The 22453-nt window shown below is 37.8% G+C and overlaps 2 protein-coding genes across 3 annotated transcripts; both read left to right on the forward strand.

The window, feature by feature from the left end:
* The first annotated feature begins 707 nt into the window (after window positions 1-707).
* Window positions 708-16400, forward strand: atp1a2a (ATPase Na+/K+ transporting subunit alpha 2a). Of its 2 annotated transcripts, XM_079452365.1 has the most exons (24): window positions 708-840; window positions 3528-3623; window positions 3765-3824; window positions 4133-4336; window positions 5567-5680; window positions 5772-5906; window positions 5987-6104; window positions 6208-6476; window positions 6999-7197; window positions 7581-7690; window positions 8956-9090; window positions 9240-9319; window positions 10294-10403; window positions 10482-10657; window positions 10755-10891; window positions 11084-11234; window positions 12156-12324; window positions 12900-13054; window positions 13222-13345; window positions 13707-13852; window positions 14648-14778; window positions 14892-14993; window positions 15100-15191; window positions 15402-16400. In XM_079452365.1, the coding sequence occupies exons 1-24, from the start codon at window positions 829-831 to the stop codon at window positions 15428-15430; spliced, it is 3054 nt and encodes a 1017-aa protein (XP_079308491.1). In that variant the 5' UTR covers window positions 708-828; the 3' UTR covers window positions 15431-16400. The 2 variants fall into 2 exon arrangements, with proteins under 2 accessions (XP_079308491.1, XP_079308492.1); XM_079452366.1 differs by lacking the exons at window positions 708-840; window positions 3528-3623; window positions 3765-3824; ... (9 more) ...; window positions 10294-10403; window positions 10482-10657 and having other exon boundaries at window positions 10765-10891; window positions 11116-11234.
* Window positions 16401-17958: 1558 nt separating this feature from the next.
* Window positions 17959-20257, forward strand: sdhc (succinate dehydrogenase complex, subunit C, integral membrane protein). Its single transcript, XM_079451502.1, has 6 exons — window positions 17959-18004; window positions 18514-18573; window positions 18663-18764; window positions 19538-19599; window positions 19738-19901; window positions 20022-20257. The coding sequence occupies exons 1-6, from the start codon at window positions 17988-17990 to the stop codon at window positions 20124-20126; spliced, it is 510 nt and encodes a 169-aa protein (XP_079307628.1). The 5' UTR covers window positions 17959-17987; the 3' UTR covers window positions 20127-20257.
* The last annotated feature ends 2196 nt before the right edge of the window (window positions 20258-22453 follow it).

A 22453-nucleotide genomic window follows, 5' to 3' on the forward strand; every position in this document is an offset into this window, starting at 1 on the left:
ACTTAATAAAGTGCATAATACAGTCAAACCAAAATGTTAACAGAAAGTAGATATCGTTTTTTACTAGTGAGTGCAGGACATGGTAGTTCATTTAAATGAGGAAAGCTAAATAAAGTAAACTGTATCATATTATACCCCAAGATTCTTCTACAAAATGTGTAAAAATGTTGGTACAAATTATTCAGACAATTTTGTCACCATTTTCAAAGCTATAGCGTATAAACTGTGATAATATGGGGCATGTTGAATGTGTTTGAATACATTTTGGTTTGACTGCACGTACAGTATATGAATATAGCAAATGTTTTGTAAGCGGTGTATGATGTCCGGGTATACAGAAGGGGTCGGAAGGCCACTTACTCTCTCTGGTTAAGTTCTTAACAGATCTAGCACAGACATGAGAACAGTTCCCACAGTCTCAAAACGTGATTCAGATGTCAAAGCAAACCCTCAAGCCAACTGAGCATCAACAGATCACGATGACAGTGTTCGCCATCAATCAATCTTTTTCTGCCATCGGCTTAAATATTATTATCCTGTAAGTGTGCTTGTGATAGATAGAGGGAATACGGGCTGAAATGGTAGCAGGTGAAGGTACAAAGAAATCCTCTCCAATGGGCATGAAGGTGTGTGTATGTGTGTGTGTGTAAGGGCAGGGGTTGGAAAGTGAGCTTCGGGTTACCCTCAGGCGCAAATCAAGGGAGAGAACAGGCTGTGTGTGTTAAATCATGAGGGTATGTTACCTCCCAAAAAAGCCACCAGTGTCTTCTACACGTGTGAGGAGGGAGTGGGAGAGATCCGTGGGTCAGTTATTCATTATCCAAGAACATGGGAAAAGGGGTGAGTGAATTTTCTGTGCTGCTTCATCAGTTATTCTTTCTGTCTTTCTATGGCTTTCAACCTATCTTTCACACATTGTTATTAGTGCCATGTACACTTAAATAATGTATAAGTTTTGAATCTCTGGAATTTCTTTTGATACCATGTGCTTATGTAGGAATATATTTGTGTAGAAAGAGACATTGTTCTGAAGATCTTCTCGTAATGAATTGGTTGGATTCACCAAAATATGTGTATTTTAGGATAATTAAAATGAGATCAAAAGCTTGGCCCTGGATGTGTGTCTGTCTCACTTTCTTTTATACAGACCTTCACCAGGGTGAAGTGTTTTTCATTTGCTAGCTTACAGTAGATTGGTGCATTAATATCTCTGGGCCTAGCAAACATTTTGATATTTAAAATTCTCAACAAACATTGTGCGAACATTGCGTCCATATTACCAGTGACTGTTATCAGTGAACGTCATATTGTTGAACTTTGTATTATTGATCATCGACAGTGAAGGTTACACCATTGAGAGTTACAACCGTAAGCACAAGTGGGTGTATGTGAATTAGAATGACACGATTTAATTTATTGCAATTAAACAATAAAAATGTGCCCCTTTTTGAAACTTTTATATTCAAAATGTCATGTTCTCAGTAGAATGTGGAAGGCTGGGTCTAGCGTAATATGTATCGTAATTGAATATCAGACATCAAATTATTGAAATTTGGAGAATAAACTATACGTTTATTCCACGATAATTGAAGTATATACACGGAAAACATTCCACGGTAAAGGCATTCCTCAAGTATTTCGCTATTGATATGTACTACATTTCAAAATATTACTGAACCAAACGTGATCTATTTGAAGAGAAGTAAAAAATAGCAGCTTTTTAAGCAGTTTTGAGCATGATGCAATAAGCAATGAGATTATTGTGTGAATATTGTAATAAGTGTGTAGTGCAGTAGACTAGCTCAAAATGAAAAAGTGTGATTATTTTCATTTCAAATCATGACAAATTTAATGAGGTTCACTGCAGGAGAGGCCTTTTAAAATGTTTGTGAAATGACAGGTTGGTGATTATCTGAATGTTGTTTCGCTGATATCCTGATGCTGTCATTGCTTGTAATGAGGGTAAGAAACTAATCTAGTAGGCTGACTGGAATTTAATTGGTAAATAGGTCTGATTCAAGTAATGAATGATCATCTCCCGTCAATGCGGTTCTGCACATACGCGTGTCTCAGAAACACAGAGTCACAGCTGAGTGACAGGACCAGGTGTTTTCATGACACCCTGTTCCCCAAGACCTAGTGTGTCAGCACAAAGAGCACATTTACTGCCTGTACACTATGTTAGATGATCCAACTGCTGCTTACAGACTCATACTCACGTGTTTGATTACACTGTCAAATATCTGGCATACTTTCGTATAGCTTGACATATGTACTCATGATGTTCTGTGAAATAGGCACTTGAGTCCAGAGTAAAATTCGATTTACAAAGGTGTGCTACATGGTGTACATACTCGTGGGAACAAAACCAAATGAGATCTTATCTTAAAGGTGCTGTGTGTAATGTTTTGGAGGATGTATTGACAAAATGCAATATAATAGACTATACATAACTATGTCTAAAGAGGTGTACAAAGACCTTACATAATGGAGCGTTATGTTTTTACTACCTCAGAATGAGCTATTTCTATCTACATACACCATGGGTCCCCTTGCATGGAATTCGCCATGTTATTTCGACAGTAGCTCTAAACGGACTAACTGCTCAGAGCGTGTTTTGTAAATAGCCTATCTTATCTCTTTCGGTGAAGAAGCGAAAATGTAATGACAACTTAGGGGCGATTCACATTCCGGGTCTAAAACTGCGGAAATGACCTGCGGTGCGCGCGGCACTCTGTGAAGTTGAACTATTTCCATCTCGATGCGACGCCAACACGTCTAGAAAAAACGTAGGCTAGCAGCTACCGCGTGTCTACATTCCAAGTAACGAACTTGGGCGCGCAAAAGATTCGAAATGTGAACCGCCCCTTAATCCTGTGTCAGCCACCGTAGTGCTTCGCAATGGGGTGTGGAGTGAGCCGTTGGTTGCAGTGCACAACCTCACCGCAAGATGCCTCTAAATTTCATACACTGGACCTTTAAATGTTTCTCATTGATAGATACAATATTAAAGAGTGAATGGAGACTTAAGGTAAATGTTCATCTCCTCAGAATCGTATCAAATGTAATCGTATGTTTCCTATAGTGCCTTTTATTTCTCCTAAAGAATGAAATACATTAAATACATTTTTTTTAAAAGTAGTCATAAATGAGAAGACATGAAGTTACACTGGAAAATGAAACAGCACTGCAAATAATACAAATGCACACTTTTAGTTTGGGACCAAATATTGGTTTCTAGTTTATTGATCATCTAATGTTTCCCATACATGATATTTGTCATTTTTTCTTACAATAACAGTAAAAGGGTTAAATGACTGACGGATGCAGTAACGGGGTAGAATCATAAGACTGTCGGGACCTGATGTAGGGTTTTATTTGTAATGTACAGGAATGGATTGGCATCTCTAATAAATGCCACCAATGTTTATTGCATTCCTAAAATTGGCTGGAAAAATCTGAGACATCGGAGTCCCGTAACAGAGAAACCACAGAGCAATAAAATGTTTTCTCTCTTTGTCTTTCAGTACGGACATGAAGGCAGCCCTGAGGCTGCTCCAGTGGGAGGAAAGAGAAAGAAGAAAGATAAGGATTTAAATGAGCTGAAGAAAGAGGTCTCGCTGGTACGTATCTGGACACGTGTGTAAATGTTAGAAAACAATAGGTGTTTATCAAATAATGTGATGCATTTTAATGGTTTCAAATGGTTAGAAACATTGTTACTTGATATATGTTTGTGTGTGTGTGTGTGTGTGTTTCTACAGGATGATCATAAGCTGTCTCTAGATGAGATTAGCGCTCGCTACGGAGTTGACCTCACCTCAGTGAGTCATCTTAACTTTGACCCTGACATTTGCAATAATGAATTGGACATTTTATCCACAAACAATTTTAAGCCAGGCCGCCTTCGTTTCATAAACACTTGAACATCATGGAAATGAAGCAAGGCTAACCAATTTCATATTCAGTATTAAACTAACCTCTAACTGCTGGTCAGCTTGGCGTTCAGCTGGTTTTCCAACCTGACCATCTAACCCATCTAAGTGTTAGTTTTGTTGAAAGCAAATCCAGGCTGGTTTAAGCTTCTGTTTTGTTGCTGGGAATCTTAGGTATTTTTGATTCTTTCTCCCAGGGTTTGACCTATAAGAGAGCGAAGGAAATTCTGGCACGCGATGGTCCGAATACACTTACCCCGCCGCCTACCACACCAGAGTGGGTGAAGTTCTGTAAGCAGCTGTTTGGTGGTTTCTCTATCCTGCTGTGGATCGGTGCCATGCTGTGCTTTCTTGCGTATAGTATTCAAGCGGCCACCGCGGATGAACCCGTCAATGACAATGTGAGTACACTTAACGCCCAACCAATGCCGATAAGATACAATGAGCCGTTTGAAGTGGTGGGTTTGAACCTGGGTCTAGATTACATATTAGATAACTTCTGTAGTCATTGCAACCCAGCTGACTCTAAAATGCACAAGCTCTGTTTTTACAAATCCATATAGTACTATATACATTTTCTCAAATCCACATAGCTAAGCCGATTAAAAAACAAAGCAAACAATAAAACTATGATCAGTCTAATGGGTTAAAATCTGCACATTTTAATAAGGTGAGCTGGTATGGTTACTTTTGGTTCTGTATGCTGCTCTATATCCAGAGATGAATGAGTCCCAGTTTGTGTACTGGGCTCCCAGCTGCTTGTGGGACAGTTCAGGGTCAATGTTAATTTATTGAACATGTGAGCTCAACAGTGGACGCACTTTATGATGTTTTTCCGTATCACGATAGGTGTATTCTATTTGTTTACACTGATATGTTTGTGTGTTAAAACAATGATTAATTAAAAGCATTTGACCTTGAATAATTCCCAGATTTGGAAAACATATTGTGCAGCTGTTTTGAAGTGGAAAGATGAAAATTAAATATTCTTTAAATAAATGAAAACATTTACAATTTAGAGACAGGTAGGTGCATAAATCTAGACAGTTTCCTAGATTGGATAATAATGAGTTTTGCCCACCGATCATGAGGCTTTACACTTTAATAGTTTTTTTTCATAGTCAAACAGCTTTCAACACACAAAGTTTCATTGTATCAAAGCAGTTTTACAGTTATAACATTTACATACTGTATGTACATAAGTAAATAAATAACATGTGTATGAAACATTTATGTCATATTACTACAAAAGCACATTGGCTGTACCGTATTGTCTAAATATCAAATCAAAATATGTAAAAAATATCATAAGTCAACTAAAACAGATTAGTAAACGGTATATATTTGTGATGCTTAATGTATAATAATTGTCTGTTTTAAAAGAAGATCATTTAAAAGAAAACTATTTTGATGGTATTGATGGTACCATTAATAATGTTTAATGTAAATATAAGTTATAATGTACTACCATAAAGTATGCATAAAATGTACATGAGTAGAATGTAAAACATCTGTAAAAATTGGCAAAAATGCACAACATGGCATGTAAATATTTCCTTAGTTCTTTGTAGGATAAGATAAATGAAATACAGATTTCAATCCTTAGACTTTTCTGTCTTTCTTTACTGCAGTTGTATCTGGGTGTGGTGCTTTCCGCTGTGGTCATCGTCACTGGCTGCTTTTCCTATTATCAAGAAGCCAAAAGTTCCCGGATCATGGAGTCTTTTAAAAACATGGTGCCTCAGGTCAGGGTGAAAGCTGCAATGTGAGAACATCCGAGAATGTCACTGAATATCACAAATTATTGTACATTACGTATTGTTCTTGTTCTTTTAGCAAGCTATGGTGATCCGTGAAGGATCGAAACATGAGATCAATGCAGAGGAGGTGGTTCAGGGAGACCTGGTGGAGATCAAGGGTGGAGACAGAATCCCAGCAGACCTTCGGATCATCTCCTCCAGCGGATGCAAGGTAGAAAAAGAAGACAGAGAGAGATACCAAGAGATACATCTTAGTTCAACCCTTGTGTAAAAGAACATTCTCTTCCTCAGGTGGATAACTCCTCTCTCACGGGAGAATCAGAACCTCAGACCCGTTCTCTACAATTCACACATGAAAATCCCCTGGAGACCAGAAACATCTGCTTCTTCTCCACCAACTGTGTGGAAGGTCAATCATTCTTGTAACCCGTATCCATCCTCTGCAGAATGTTGTTCTCCAATTACTTTGACATAGTCATTTGTTAATATATGTTTTGTGTGTGTTTGTGTAGGTACAGCCCATGGTATAGTCATTAACACAGGTGATCATACAGTGATGGGCCGCATTGCGTCTTTAGCGTCAGGTCTGGAAGTGGGTCAGACCCCCATCAACAGGGAGATCGAGCACTTCATTCACATCATCACGGGCGTGGCCATCTTTCTAGGCGTGTCATTCTTCATCCTGTCTATCATCCTGGGCTACAGCTGGTTGGAGGCCGTCATTTTTCTCATCGGCATCATCGTTGCCAATGTCCCTGAAGGGCTGCTCGCCACTGTTACTGTGAGACACATTTATACTGTTAAATTTATTTGGATTTTTCTCAGTCTTGCTTCTATATTTCTGTCCTTTGTGGCTGTTTCGTTTCTCTATCTCGCCATCACATTTTAAAAACAAAACAAATCTGTCATAATTTAAACATCCTCTTGTCATATTAGACTTGTATGACTTTCACAAAAGAACATATTTAAAAAATGTTGGTAACAGCGGTACCTACTGACTTGCACTGGATTTGTGTCCATATATAAAAGTGAATGGGCACCACTGTTATTTGGTTACTGACATTCTTCAAAATATGTTATTTTGTGTTCTGTAGAAGAAAGTCATACATATTTGAAATGATAAGTGGGTGAGTAAATGATGGCAGAATTGTCATTTTTGGGTAAACCATCCCGTTAAAAACAAACGTTTGAAGGTCACAAATACTTTGTATGTCAACTCACTTAAAACGCACCTTAATCGCATTTTTTGCTTAGCAAAATGCACATGGTAAATTCTTATTTTCTCTCTCTCTCGCTCTCTTAGGTGTGTTTGACTCTAACAGCCAAGCGTATGGCTCGTAAGAACTGCCTGGTGAAGAATCTTGAGGCCGTTGAGACTCTGGGTTCCACATCCACCATCTGCTCCGACAAAACTGGAACTTTGACTCAGAACCGCATGACTGTTGCTCACATGTGGTTCGACAACCAGATCCATGAGGCTGATACTACAGAGGACCAATCCGGTTAGAATGCATTACTGACAAATCTGGTTAGGTCAGCAGTCAAGCTGCTTTCAGTGTAGACAGAAAGATTACTTGTTGCTGGAAACTTGTTACATCGTCCCTGATGACGTAGGAATCTCAGCTTCTTAAACAAAAGGTTTCAGTGTCAATTACAATTTCCAATCACAGTTCTGCTGGGAATTGTACTTAAGCGAGGCACTTTACCTTTGATCCTCTGGGGACATTGTCCCTTTAATTAGCGCTGACTGAAAATCAATGGCAGTGTTTTGGATGTATTTAAAACAGTTGCTGGAAGAAATTGTGTCCCTTAACATACTCTTAAATTTTTTGGGTACACTCGATCAAATCCTTTCTTTTTGTTATGTCTGTGTGTGCACGTATAGGCTGTGGGTTCGATAAAAGCTCTGCAACTTGGTTCTCTCTATCCCGAGTGGCAGGACTCTGTAACCGTGCTATCTTCAAACCTGGACAAGACGACATACCTTTTCGCAAGGTACCTTCATGAACAGTTTATCTGTTGGACATTTGTGTGCCTGAGGTGTCATTTTGTGTTTTCTTCTAAGCCACCCGAAACGGCAAAAAGAATAACAAACATAATTATACATTCCAAAGCTGTAAACACTTCATCCGTCTTCCATCGGTTGGACAATTAACAGACAATGCGGATCTTCTCCAAACTCAAGTCATTATTTAAAGGGAAAGTTCACCCAAACATTTAAATTCTGTCATGAATTACTCACTCTTTAGTTGTTCCAACCCTGTGTACATTTTGTTGTTTGGTTGAACACAGAAAAGATATTCGGACGAATGCTTGTAAACAAACAGTTCTTGGACCCCATTGACTACCATTAAGAATAACAATGATATTCAAAAGTGCCCCAGAACTGCTTGCTGTCCTTCATTCTTCAAAATATCGTCTTTTGTGTTCAACAGAACCAACAAATTATAAAGTCATTTTTACTACTATGGTAGTCAATGGGGTCCAAGAACTATTTGGTTACAAGCATTCCAAATATCTTTGTCTCTGTTCTTCAGAACAAAAAACAGATCTGTACAAATCTGGAACAACTTAAAGGTGAGTAAATAATGACAGAATTTTCATTTTTGGAAAAACTATCCCTTTAAGCCAACACTGTTTTGTCCAGCATATTTGGACACTAAAAGAAACATAATACTTTCTATTTGGTGCAATAAGTTGTCATGGTTCTCGGGTTCTCGAGTGGTGAGACAAGGACAGAGGACCCAGGTGCAGACAGCGGGTAAGGGGTTAACATATTTTAATAATAAATAATAAAACATAGACCCACGTGGGGGTAACAGAACAAAACAGGGATAGATACAACAACATGACAGGACTAAAACTAACTACACTTAAACAAGACTTAAATTAACTTTTGACATGAACTACAAATAACTAAACTAGAGTACAAGACATAATGAACCAGCACAAGACAGAAGACACAAGGTCATTAAATAATGGACCAAATTAAGAGGGGAACAGGTGAAGGGCATGAATCAATAACGAGAGGATGGGAACAAAGACGAGACCAGAGAGAGTTTCTGTAAGACCATAACAATAATGGCCTCTCTCCACATTAAACATGAGGTTCTGTCATGATCCTGCCACTATAATAAGAAAAACATGTCATGATGCAGCAGAATCATGACATAAGTGATGTCAAATTGAAAACTATACGTTTGGAAACATGTTTAATTATTTATAGTGACTTCATTCTTTGTGTCTGTGCGTGTTTGTAGAGGGATACATCAGGTGACGCATCAGAATCTGCTCTACTAAAGTGTGTTGAGCTCTCATCCGGCAGTGTTGAAACACTCAGACAAAACAACCCTAAAGTTGCAGAAATCCCGTTCAACTCAACCAACAAATACCAGGTACAGTACATGCACAGTCAAAAAACATATCTGCTGTAAGTCTCTTGTAACTTTAGCAAAGGCCTCTTTTAAACATGAAATACTTCGGTTAGTGATACAGATGTTATTAAAAGTATTTTAAAATCCCTTCTTATTGTTATTTTTCTCAGCTGTCTATTCATGAGTTGGAGGACAGTCCCACTGGGTATCTGCTTGTGATGAAGGGAGCACCGGAGAGAATTCTGGAGAGGTGCAATATAAGATCTCAATAGAGTACCGTTCGTGTTTTTGTAGGCCAACCTGGAAGTTAGCACCACACTGGTTTCCTCGAACAAAAGCCTATGTATTTTCCTATAGACTCAAAAATAGGATCTGTAATCAACAAAGTTTTATGATATTTATAAGTTTTGTCTTTCAATTTAGTCTTTACAAATTTCTTAAAACGATTACTTTTGAAGTCTAAATACAATCACCAGAAGTAAAAAGCTAAGATGAGGCTATAAACAGACAAAACTATTGTCGCTGACAACTTTTAAAAACTTTATTAAAACTTTCCTGATAATTAGTTACTCCGGTAATGAATCTCCATCTATGTTTTAAGAGCTTTGTGTCCATGTTGCATTATTTATGAGATTTATATGCGCTATAATGTCTTACGCCACCTCCGAAGGATGTAGCCGATTTTCGCAACTTGTTAGCTAACCCCTGTTTTGAGGACACAATAAAGCTTAAAAAAATCAAGAGCGGGTTATAACTGGTGTGTTTTATCTTATAGAATAAGGTTTTGTTAACCAAAAACCCATTTAAAAAACATACACTTTGGGCCGATGAAGTTCTTAAATGAAAATTCAATTCTGGGGTTTGCATACAAAAATACGTCTTCTCTGCACTACTCTATACAGTAAATACAGTCCATATATAAAACACAACAATCCTTATCATTATTAAGCAATAGTTCCAGTCTTTCATGAATGTTAATATAGGAAATGAACAGCGGTGTGACTACTTATTTATCACGCTGTTTATTTAATCAATAACTACGCTGTTTATTTATCATAATTATGATATTTTTATTACCACCTGTAATCATTAACATAAATTCATATGAAATACATGATGCCATAAAATCCTATTTCATTAACTCTACTTAATACCTGTGACTATTGACAATATGTAACAATTTTATTGCTGATCAATAGTGATTATTGATCTTTGGTAATGCAGGTGCAGTACCATTTTGATCAATGGTCAAGAATTACCCCTGGACGAAAACTGGAAAGACGCATTTCAAGGAGCCTACATTGAGTTGGGCGGACTAGGCGAGAGAGTTCTTGGTAGGTCCCTACTCCCTTTATCCTTCACTTCCTCCTTTCCATTCATCTATCCATCCATAATTCTCTGCCTTTCTCCAGGTTTCTGTCACCTGTATCTCTCGGCCTCTCAGTTTCCACGTGGATTTGAGTTTGACACCGATAATGTGAATTTCCCCATCAATCAGCTCTGTTTTCTGGGTTTAATGTCTATGATCGATCCCCCCCGAGCCGCAGTACCAGACGCTGTGGGCAAATGCCGCTCTGCTGGCATTAAGGTATTCAAGATTCCGTCCATCCCTTAACAGTAAAGCGTTAACTGTGGCTGAACTTTATTCAGTCCCTCTCAATAGTGACAAAAGTCCTTTTTAACAGGTGATCATGGTAACGGGTGACCATCCTATAACAGCAAAGGCCATCGCTAAAGGTGTCGGCATCATCTCAGAGGGCAACGAGACGGTGGAAGATATCGCAGAGAGACTTAATATACCTCTGAGCCAAGTCAACCCACGGTCTGTGTGTGCATCTATCTGTTTACGGGAGAGCGTGGGTGCAAATGTGTGTGGGTGTAATCATTTTATTTTGAATGGGTCTGCTTTTATTGCTTCATCATAATGGTGTGTATGTGTGTGTGTGTGTATGTGTGTGTGTGTATGCGTGCGTGTGTGTGTGTCTGTGTGTGTGCGTGTGTGTGTGTGTTTCAGAGACGCCAAGGCTTGTGTGGTTCATGGTTCAGACCTAAAGGACATGAGCTCTGAATATCTGGACGATGTTTTGAGGAACCACACAGAGATTGTGTTTGCCCGCACTTCACCTCAACAAAAACTCATAATCGTGGAGGGCTTCCAGAGACAGGTGTGTGAGAATGTTTAAAGTTAACATATAGAAGAACTTTCATAAAATTCTGATTCACATGTTGCAGGCCAAACTGAAATATCAAGTCTTAAAAGCTGAGGTCTATTGTTTCTTTAGTGAAACACTTTTACTTATCTGTTCTATAGAGAAAACTTTAATTAAAATAAAACTATTATTTTACTAAAGAGGAACACATCAAAACATTGCTCTGTTTGAGCTTTCTTATCTAACCAATTGTGTAAGTTTGCTGTATTTGTCCAGCCACGTGTTTAAAGAAATCTGTTTAAAGAGAATCATTTACCTATGTAGTTCAATTTAGTGATGCTCATGATGCAGAAAATCACATACATACACATCTTACTGTGCACACACACATTTAAGGAGTAGTTCGCTTCAAAATAAGCCCCCATAGACTTTCCATAGTCATTTTTATTCCTATATGGAAAGTCAATGGGTGCTTATTTTAAAGTTTAAACTACTCCTTTAACGCACCCCGCATAAATATTCACAGTAAAGCGATAGTTCAACCCAAAAAAATCTTCTTGTCATTTCAAACCTGTATGACTTTCTTTCTTCCGCAGAACAACAAAAGATATTTTGAAAAAAAAATCGTTAACACACATTGGGGGCACCCATTCACTTCTATTGTATGGACCCAAAACCAATGCAAGTGAATTTGTGCCGTACTGAACATTCTCCAAAATATCTTCTTTTGTGGTCTGCAGTAGTCATACAATGAGTGTTAAGTTAATGTTGATGTTTGGGGCGAACTATCACTTTAAGCATACATATTCTTTACCCTTTTAACGGCCTATGAAGCATCGACAGAGCAGTCCTTGATAATGATTTGTTGAAAGCTCTTTTTCCCGATTTGCAGAGTGATTTTTGACTCTGATTCTGATTGACTGACCTTGGCTCCAGGGTGCTATAGTGGCAGTCACAGGTGATGGGGTGAATGACTCTCCTGCTTTGAAGAAGGCTGACATTGGTGTTGCCATGGGAATCGCAGGCTCAGACGTCTCCAAGCAGGCTGCTGACATGATCCTGCTGGACGACAACTTTGCCTCTATTGTTACTGGAGTGGAGGAAGGTGAGAGAGAGAGAGAGAGAGAGAGAGAGAGAGAGAGAGAGAGAGAGAGAGTGAAGTGGAGGAGTGTTAACACCAACTATCAAGACAAGGACAGTGAAAATAGAACACAAGGGGGATAATACTGAATAATATATTCTAAGCCATTCGATAGTCTTGCAATCTCCTAGCTTGTGTTAAGCTCATGTTTGTGGCAAGAATTTCAAATTGTATTGTATTCATAGCACACATTTGAGAACAAATGGGGTTTGATATCAGTGATGTTTTATGGTGCCAGATAACATACAGAAATGTATTATATTATATATTACACTCTTTTTATACATGCTGTATATCTTTTTGGGGTTTGACAGCCATTGTCACTTTGGCTTTCTTTATACAGTAAAAAATGAGTGTGAGTTGTTAATGACAGATTCCTTTTTGTAGTAAAAAATATACAGTTATTTGTTAGGTGTCGTTAAATTCATCTGTTTAACATTTTGGAAGCAAATTAGCATAAAACAAAAAAAAAGTTTGTTTTGTGTTTATTTTGTAAAGATATACAAATCTTTAAAACCATTTATTTCGCCATATCTTAGGTCGCCTGATTTTTGATAACCTAAAAAAGTCGATTGCTTACACACTTACCAGTAACATCCCTGAGATCACACCCTTCCTGCTCTTCATCATCGCCAGCGTGCCGCTGCCCCTGGGCACCGTCACCATCCTCTGCATTGACCTGGGCACTGACATGGTGAGAGATACATGTACACTCTCGCACGTTTGCGTTCAGACATACTTCCACCTCGTGTCAAGTATGATATCACCCTCGGGCACCAGACATAAAATCTCTGTGACGCACACACATAACATCTGTCTGCAGGACAAAAAAGCAACTCTTTCTCTCTCTCCGTCTCTCAGGTTCCTGCAATCTCTCTGGCATACGAGTCTGCAGAGAGTGATATTATGAAGCGTCAGCCCCGAAACCCTAAAACTGACAAACTGGTGAATGAGAGGCTCATCAGTATGGCTTATGGGCAAATCGGTTAGTCTTGTGCAAACTTGCATGCAAACATCACCCGGCACAAACACATTGCCTTTATAACCGTTACGCTTATGTCCTCATAGTGTGTGAGGAGCTGCAGATAAAATACATTAACATACCTAAAAAATAGCTTTTCACGCTCTGGGGGTTTACAAGTATTTATAGAGAAGTCGTTTTTTGTGAATGTGCATGTGCTTATCTTTGTATAGGCGTTTGGCTATCTGTCTGTGTGTAAGGTTTTGCCCACATTGAGGGTAACAGATGCCCCCACAAGGGGAGGGGGGTGTTAGGGGTAAAATGCTGTTAGCAAAGTATATCAACTTTAGAAGTAATGAAAAGTCCCGATCATGTGTTTGTGTAGGTATGATCCAGGCACTAGCGGGTTTCTTTACCTATTTTGTGATCATGGCTGAGAATGGTTTCTTGCCCTCATGGTTGTTCGGGATTCGGCTGGACTGGGATGATCGTTCAGTGAACGACTTAGAAGATGCCTATGGACAGCAATGGGTACACACACACAAGTTCAAATATGTTCTTGGCACAGTGCAATGCAACTAGATGCCTGAAATGTTAAATCCTACAAATCCGAGGTGTAGATCCCATACAAATCTCAAGACAGTCAACTCTGCTGTGAGTTAACAAAAACACTTCTACTCGACCATGAGGGAGATACAAATCCTTTTATACTTCAGCACCCTTTCTTTGCAAATAAATATTCTAAACCATGGACATAATCAGTTTAGCTAATGATTATTAATTAAATTAACATGACATTCACCCAATAGCTACAGTAAACTGTACAAGTTATGTACAAATTATGGTATACTTCATTCTGTCCAATACTGAAGTAGCACAGTGTCTACACTTGTCTACACCTACAGCGTGTGGACAAAATTAATAATAAATAATGGGTTCTAATGCGTTTCTAATGTCTTTTGTCACCTCCTGTCCGGTGTAGACATGGTGTAATTCTTTGGCCGGAAAAAGAGAGTAGTAGTTTACTCAAAAATGATAGTCCTGTCTTCATTTACTCATCCTCAAGTTGTTCCAAATCTGTAAACATTTCTTTGTTGTGAAAAACACATGAATAAATGCTTGTAACCAAACAGTTCTTGACCACCAATGACTACCAGGACAAAATGTTTGTAATTGTTTTGTTCTGTTGAACACAAAAGAAGATATTTAGAAAAATCTAGTAAAGCAAACAGTTCTGGGGCACTTTTGACTTTTGAAAGTCATCTTTGAAATATGTGTTAATGTATCTATCACATAGCTCATAGAATATTTCTGTATTTCTTACAGACTTACGAGCAGCGCAAGGTCATTGAGTTCACCTGTCACACCTCATTCTTCATCAGCATTGTCGTGGTGCAGTGGGCTGACCTCATCATCTGCAAGACGCGTAGGAACTCTGTCTTCCAGCAGGGCATGAAGTCAGTCTGTGTTTGTGTGTCTACGTCTTTGTGTTTGTGTGCCCATGCTTGTGAATGCATGGTGGCATTTGCATACATCTCAAAATGCTGCTGTCTGACATTTGTTCTTGCAGGAATAGGATTCTCCTTTTTGGGCTGTTTACAGAGACAGCTCTGGCAGCCTTCCTGTCCTATTGCCCCGGTATGGACATTGCCCTTAGGATGTATCCCCTCAAGTAAGACACACACAAACACACAGTGTATAAACTTCTCTATTCCGCTCCCTGGAGATGCTTATTTTCTTCTTCTTTCTTCAACTTTCACCTTTACTATTCTGTGCAGGACTATGTGGTGGTTCTGTGCTTTTCCGTACAGTCTCCTAATCTTTGTGTATGACGAGATCCGTAAATTAATCCTGCGCCGAAATCCTGGAGGTGAGCGAAGCACAAATGTTTACAAAAGAATTTCCGGAGCCTTCAGTAATTGACAAAAACAATGTAAAAACATGTAAACTTTTTTGATGATATATGGGTCGGGTGAAGCTATAGTTTACCAACATGACTATTCCTTTAAAACTCTACAAAAAGTATATAATTGTAATCTAAGTTTTCTAATACTTTGCCTGTTTTCTCTTTTATTTTTAGGTTGGGTGGAAAAAGAGACCTACTATTAACAAGCAAATAATGTGCAATCTCTCTCTCCCTCTATGTATGTGTGATGTTACATCCATAGACATATGTTTACAATATGTATTCTGAATATCACTATTCGTTTTTATTTGATGATTTACAACCAATACGTGTTCTGCATATTTATGTTTCAACTACCTTTTTTGCTGTGAATTTACCGATTTACCGTGTAGCCTTTCTTTTGCTATTTGCTCTTTTTATCAAGTTTGCACTTGGTGTGTGAAATGTAGTCCAACTTTGGTTCAAATTACAGTGCCCGCCATCATTATTGGCATCCTTGGTAAATATGACGCAGAAGGCTGTAAAAATAAATCTGAATTGTTTCTCATTTTTATCTTTTATTTAAAAAATCTACAAAATTCCAACATTTCATTCAAGTAAAACAATCTGGGGGGAATATCACATTGTGAAAATAATGTTTTTCACTAATACACCCTGGCCACATACTGTATATTGGCACCACTAGAAATTCTTATGAGTAAAATATCTCCCAAGTATTTTCCCATTAATATTTCAATTGTCTGAGCACACTAAAGTAACTAGAAACATGATGCTGTACAGTCAGGACTTCTTAGTTCACAGGAGAATAACATTACGTAACACAAAGCCCAACCCCCCCTTAATCATTCATCACCAAAGAACATAGTTCTGATGTGGAGCAAAGGATTGTTTAGCTACCAAAAATAGAAAGTGGATTTAAAAGGAAATGGTTGAAACAATAACAATTCTCATTTCCAACATCAGGGTAATGATCAAAGACATTTTAATGGACTGGAGATGTTGAAAATCTGCCTGAAAGTGAATGTGTGTTTATATTGTGTTAATGCACAGCAAAGATAATATTTTGAGTGGCCAAAGAATTCTCAAAGATCACAGATGGAGAATTGCAGAAATGTGTTGAATTTTGGGTTCAGAAAGCATTTAATAAAAATAAAGGAAAACTGCACCTCCATCACCACAAGTTGTTTTGGACACTGTTCAAGAAACAAATCTTCTGCTCTCATGCAAAAACAAACTCCTCTATATTAATCTGCCATATAGTGGAACTTCAAGCACTATAAGGTCTATGGCCGTATTAAATGAAAAATAGTTTTTTTTGGCAGCAATAACACAAGATTTGATACACACAGAGATAAAAAGGGCCCCCCATGTCCACAGTTAAAAATGTCGGGAGATATTTATTGTTGTGAACCTATATTATACCAGAGGATCTGGACATCTTGTTCAGATACATGGCATCGTGTATTATATAAAATACCAGTAGATATAAAAATCAAAACCTGACTTTCTCTAATAGAAATATTATAATGGGTCGTGGTTATTTCTTCCATCAGCACATTGGTTCAAAACAAACATCCAAATCAACAGAAATGGGTCACTGAACAAAAAATCAAGATCTTGCCATGGCCATTCCAGTTCCCTGACCTGAATCCTAGAAAATTAATGTGATGAACTGAAGAAGAGGGAGCACCAATGTTTGAAGTATCTGGGGAAATTCTTTATTGAGGAATGTACTCGGATGACTCTTGATGTGTTCTCAAACCTCACCAGACTGAAAAGAAAACACTCAGAGCTGTTTTTCTTATAAATTGAGGTTGCTGAGTTTTTTACAATGTTTCCTAATTTGTGGTTTCTAAGAGATTTTATGTCATTTGATTAGACTTTTTTATTATGCTTATAACCAAAAAAATCCCATTCAACAAAATAACACAGCAGTCACTCCCTATGGAAGCCAAATTCTGGCGAAATTAAATAAATTAATTAATTGAGGACAAGATTAACAATGAAATGAAATGAAATCAACAGCTCTAATGTTCGAATGGTTTTTTTCCCCCACGGCATAAACGGATATGACGTTTTTGTGTCATACACACCCACTAATTAACATGTAATTTGCATGACTTTGAAAACATAAAAAAATTAATAAAATGAAAATCAAATTTTAATTTTAATCGTGTTAGTATTATTGCTTGATCCTTAATAAAAACCTTTGTAAAAATGTTTTGGCAATTTCTTTTTCACATTTGCCTTTTCATTCTTCAAATCCCCAATTGTGTTTTCTTTTTAAATTTGACAGGGACAACGCATTGTCTGTGTAAAAATGAAAACAACTTGTGCACGCAGTTATGTATAATAAAATTGTTCCATAATACAACCAGGGGAGAAAGAGAAAATAAATCAGAATATATATATATATATATATAAATAAATGCAAGACCTGTAAACTATTCAATAATTTTGAAAAATATACAATGAACAGTTTTCATAGCTTAATTTGATTATGTTTGACTTGAGCTGTTAAAACTCTTTATTGTGCAATAAACCATTTGCAGTACTCTACACGCTGTATTATATATATTTATATTAAATATATCCATCAAACCTTTTCACATTATTGTTGTACATAACTTTACTTGTTGTAAAAACTCAATAAAACTCGTTCATTGGTTTTGACCTTATCAAAATGGCCACAGTTCTTGTAATCGTTCTTGGCGTCACCATATCCGCCGACGTCACTTCCCGGTAGTCAAGCTCCAAAACATGGCGTTGCTTTTAAGGTCAGTAAGAACAAGTTCGAATTTAAATCGGAAAGTTTTGCGTTCTCGTTTGGTTGTAAAAGTGCTTTTACATTCGTAAAAACTGACGGCTGGAGTTTGATAGTCGTGATGTTTGGGGAATTCTTATACTGACAATATGTCGCATATGTAACAGCTGTGTCCTGCACTTTGGTCTGTCTTATGCCAACTACGTTATATGCAAGAGGGAGTTTATAATTATTCCATGTCAATTTGATTTGCTAATTATTTCATTGATATGCTCTTGTGTTAATAAGAATAACATGTATCCTACTTTGTCTCCTAACGTTACCTGTGCATCACGCTTTCATACATAATGCCATTATTTTGGATCTGAAATATATATTTCGCATTGTTGGCTTATTTTTACAGGCATTGATACAAGCCATTTAATGTATCATATATTTAACAGTTTTCTTCGGGGCTTTCAGTTGTGTATTTACTATCTTCTCCTTGTCATCTGTCTGAAATGTCCTTTTTTCTGTGTTAAGGACGGTGGCCCGACAGGGTCTATATTCGTCACGGTCACAGTTTGGCTTAGTCTACAGACAGTGAGTATTTTTGCATAAACGTTTTTACAAGTTTTAAAGTGTTTGTGTATGTTTTTTTAACTCAAGTTCATCTGTACCGTATTGTCCAGTGCTGCACCTATGGGAACCACGGCTAAAGAAGAAATGTCCAAGTTCTGGGCAAAAAACACACGACTCAACCGGCCTGTTTCGCCTCATATATCCATTTACAGGTGATTTAATAACAGTGTTTTCTGTCTGGCACGGTAGTAATAACATCCAATCACAGTGTGCCGTGCTTTTAAAACGGCTTTGTACATTCTGAAAACTTTCAGCTTATGTTTAGTTCGTCCAATATCAACCTAAACAGGTCTTGTGAAAAACATGTGAAGTTCGGTAAACCATTGTTTCTGATTAATATATATTAATATATTTGAAAGAATACTTTTTCGACAACATGCAATAACAAACTGACCTTTTGAGTGTCGTGTTTTGTCACAGAATCCAATCCTACTTGGGCAGATTAGATACACGTTTCTACCACCTGTTAATGCTAATCAGTTTCGCTTGTTTGATTGGATGACCTGAGGCATTTATCAATACTAGCTGTCATGTGTGCCTTTGTTTTAAATCAACGTCCTTTCGTTGTGTCTGTATTTCTGTACTTCACCTAAAACCACAAATGTATGTCCCCATCTAACTGTCTGTTAGGGAGTCTGTACATCAACAAATTTCTTTATCAATCTTATGAAAAATCACTATTGATATTGAGTGTCCGACATTTGAAACACTCTGTGAAGGTCAGATGTGCTGGGTGGGAACATGGAGAGATTTTCACGTTCTAGTTTCAAGGTTTTTAATCCTAACTACCGGTTTATGGAAAATGTTTTATGTCATTCTTTTACATTCTAAAAGTTTATAATATAATTAAATAATTAGATCTTCTCTTGTATTTTTTTTATTTTGTTACTATATTTGTTATTGTAATGACTAAATTGTTTTGCAGGTGGTCTATCCCTATGATGATGTCAATCATACATAGAGGAACAGGAGTGGGGCTTAGCGGTGGTAATGAACACACTTTGTCTCAATAATTGTCTCATGAGAATGCCTGTACTTCAGTGACATTTAAAGAACCTCTCTCTACTGATGATTAAGTGCTTGTGTATTAATATCTAATAATGATATTGTCTGGCTTCTCCTCAGGAATCTCTGCGTTTGCAGTCGCTGCGTTGGTGTTACCGGAAAATTACCCACATTACCTTGATCTGATTCACTCCATGTCATATGGGCCCCATTTTCTTGCTTTTAGCAAAATAGCTCTGGCTTTTCCAATGGTTTACCACACTTTCAACGGCATCCGCCATTTGGTAAACACACACACACATCCATTGGTGGAGTACATTCACACACTTGGCTCCTGAAGTTATAAAAGAAGTAATATTAAGATCTAGTTTCAATCCCTCCTTCTCTTTCTGTCTGTCTCACAGATCTGGGATGTTGGAAAAGGCTTTAAGGTACCGGAAGTCAATCGTTCTGGATACGTTGTCATTGCTTTGACAGTTCTCACATCGGTTGCTCTTGCTGCCATGTAAACAAGTGGCTGTCAGAGGACTGAGTGAAACGCACAAAGACGACAAAATGTATTTTTTTTATGTCTGTTTTGGTTATGGTCTGTATCGACCAAATTCATTAATATAATAAATGTAAAAATGTATAAACACTATATATATCATCTCAGTGTTTTCTCTGTCAACTGCCTTCTGCTTTGCTAGAAAAAATAAATTAAACTGGAATGGGGCAATTATCTTGGCATTTGGGGTGACCCTTGCAGTAATTAAATGAATTACTGATGAGCAAATTCTGGTGGTCACCCAAATTGCTTCATGTAACAAATACCTATCAAAACTCCAGTCTCAGGACAAAAGCAACTCCTAGCCAGCCATGCAGTAGTCTGCACATGTTTCAAGATAAACATTTATTTTATATTTTTAGTTTGTTTGCAGTTTTATGTTAAAATCATGTTTTAATTTAAATAATAAGCAGGATGCAGATTAAAATATTGTTAGTATTTTAAATGAACCCAGACAACTCCTCGTAAAATGTTTAAGTGTGACTGCAAAGGGTAAATTATTCTCCTCTTGTTCACCTGAATGATAATGTCAAAGATGGCTTTGGGCTTTTTCATTTAGATGGTTAAACCATAAAATGGATTGGTTTGGATTACAGACTACACGCAATCACTTGAGTTAATGTGTATTGAAACACTCGTTCCTGTTCTGTCATTTCCCTCCAGTAAAAACAACTAAACCAGTAGATCAACATTTGTTTCTATCTGAAACTGGGTTATCTATAAACTTGTCCTCTCGATTAATTGGTCAAGAATAGCATAAATCACAGGAGTTAAACTCTTGAGCTACTTTCACATCAGAAACATGCGTGAATAATGTTAATAAAACCAAGATTCGTTGGATAAAGCTTTTTTACTGTTCCTTTTTATTTTTGTAAGGATCCGCATGCTGTGCGTGATCGCAGCAATGATGCTTTAACGCCTTGTGAATTAGATGGTATGTTAACGTTATTGTAACCAAAATATTCATGCTCTTATGTGTACTCTGATATCCCCGATATGTTACTTTTATTTCATGTGTGATTAAATAAACCATTTTCCTCTCGGATGCTAAATGCGGTTCTCCGCCATTGCTGCACGCACTTCAAGACAAGAGCGCCGGGCGGCCCCTAGCGGTGCGTCTAGCAATTACAACACATACCGTGCATTGGTCCTGATGCTGCAGGATGGGTTGGGAAGCAGAATATATCACCTCGCTTTACGTTGCATCATGTGGCTCAGTCTCTGTGGCGCAATGGAATAGCGCGCTGGACTTCTAATCCAGAGGCTCCGGGTTCGAGTCCCGGCAGAGATGAGTCCGAAATGTCACCAGAGGGGGTGATGGCTTTTTGAAGTATAATTTTGCAGTATTTTTGTGATGAGGCACGTATTAACTCAGCAGTACGGCTAACGCATTGATGATGGAATGAAATCTGAATCTGCCAAGACATATTTTTCCTTTCTGAGATTAAACAAATAATTATCAGAAACCGAATATTCAAAATAATTATTCTGAACTTTTATTTTTATGTAAATAATGAAGAGTTTATATTTGGATTATTCCTACAAGAAATGGCACAACCTTTCTTTTATTTTTAAACGCCTTTATCCTTTCCAATGCGGTATAAATGGTCATATTTTCATTTGCATGATTCCGTGTTCCTTTTGCCCTTACAGATCAGTTCATCTAATATTCTCATCCGTGGTCTTTCCAATAAGGTCTGTCTAACATGAAGAGAATTAACCTGAATTGCACTGGTTAGAGACAAAAAGAGGGAGCGAGAGAGGGAAAGAATGAAAGCCTGTCAAAGAGATGGAGAGAGACATCAGTCTATTGATTTTCCAGAGAGTGGTGTGATTGGCTCTTCCCAGTCATTATGGGATACAGATAGAGAGGGGTATCACCTCTGTGCTGCCTGATCAAACTCTACAGGAAATCCTCTTACAGGAACTCCTTTTCATTCATGCTTATTCATTCCACATCTGGGCTCTCATTCATCCACTCCTCTTCTCATTAGAATCAATCTTCTGAATATTTTATCTACAATTTATTTTCAGTCCATGTGCCACTTGGCCCATAATTTAAGGTATTAATCCTTTTTTTGTGCCTTGTTCATCAACCTCTTTTCCACTCAAGCAATCTGCGTATCAAAGTGCTCTTGGGCTGGTGAGGGGAAACACGAGGGCTCGTTTTGATGGCCATTTGATGTCATTTATACTTGACCTTAGATTGAAGTAATTTGAATTGATGATCGAGACGATCTTCTTCCCCTATCGCGCTCTTCCTCTCTCGCGCGCAATCCCGGGCCGGTA

Source organism: Barbatula barbatula (assembly GCF_947034865.1).
Source record: "Barbatula barbatula genome assembly, chromosome: 3".
Lineage (NCBI taxonomy): Eukaryota > Metazoa > Chordata > Actinopteri > Cypriniformes > Nemacheilidae > Barbatula > Barbatula barbatula.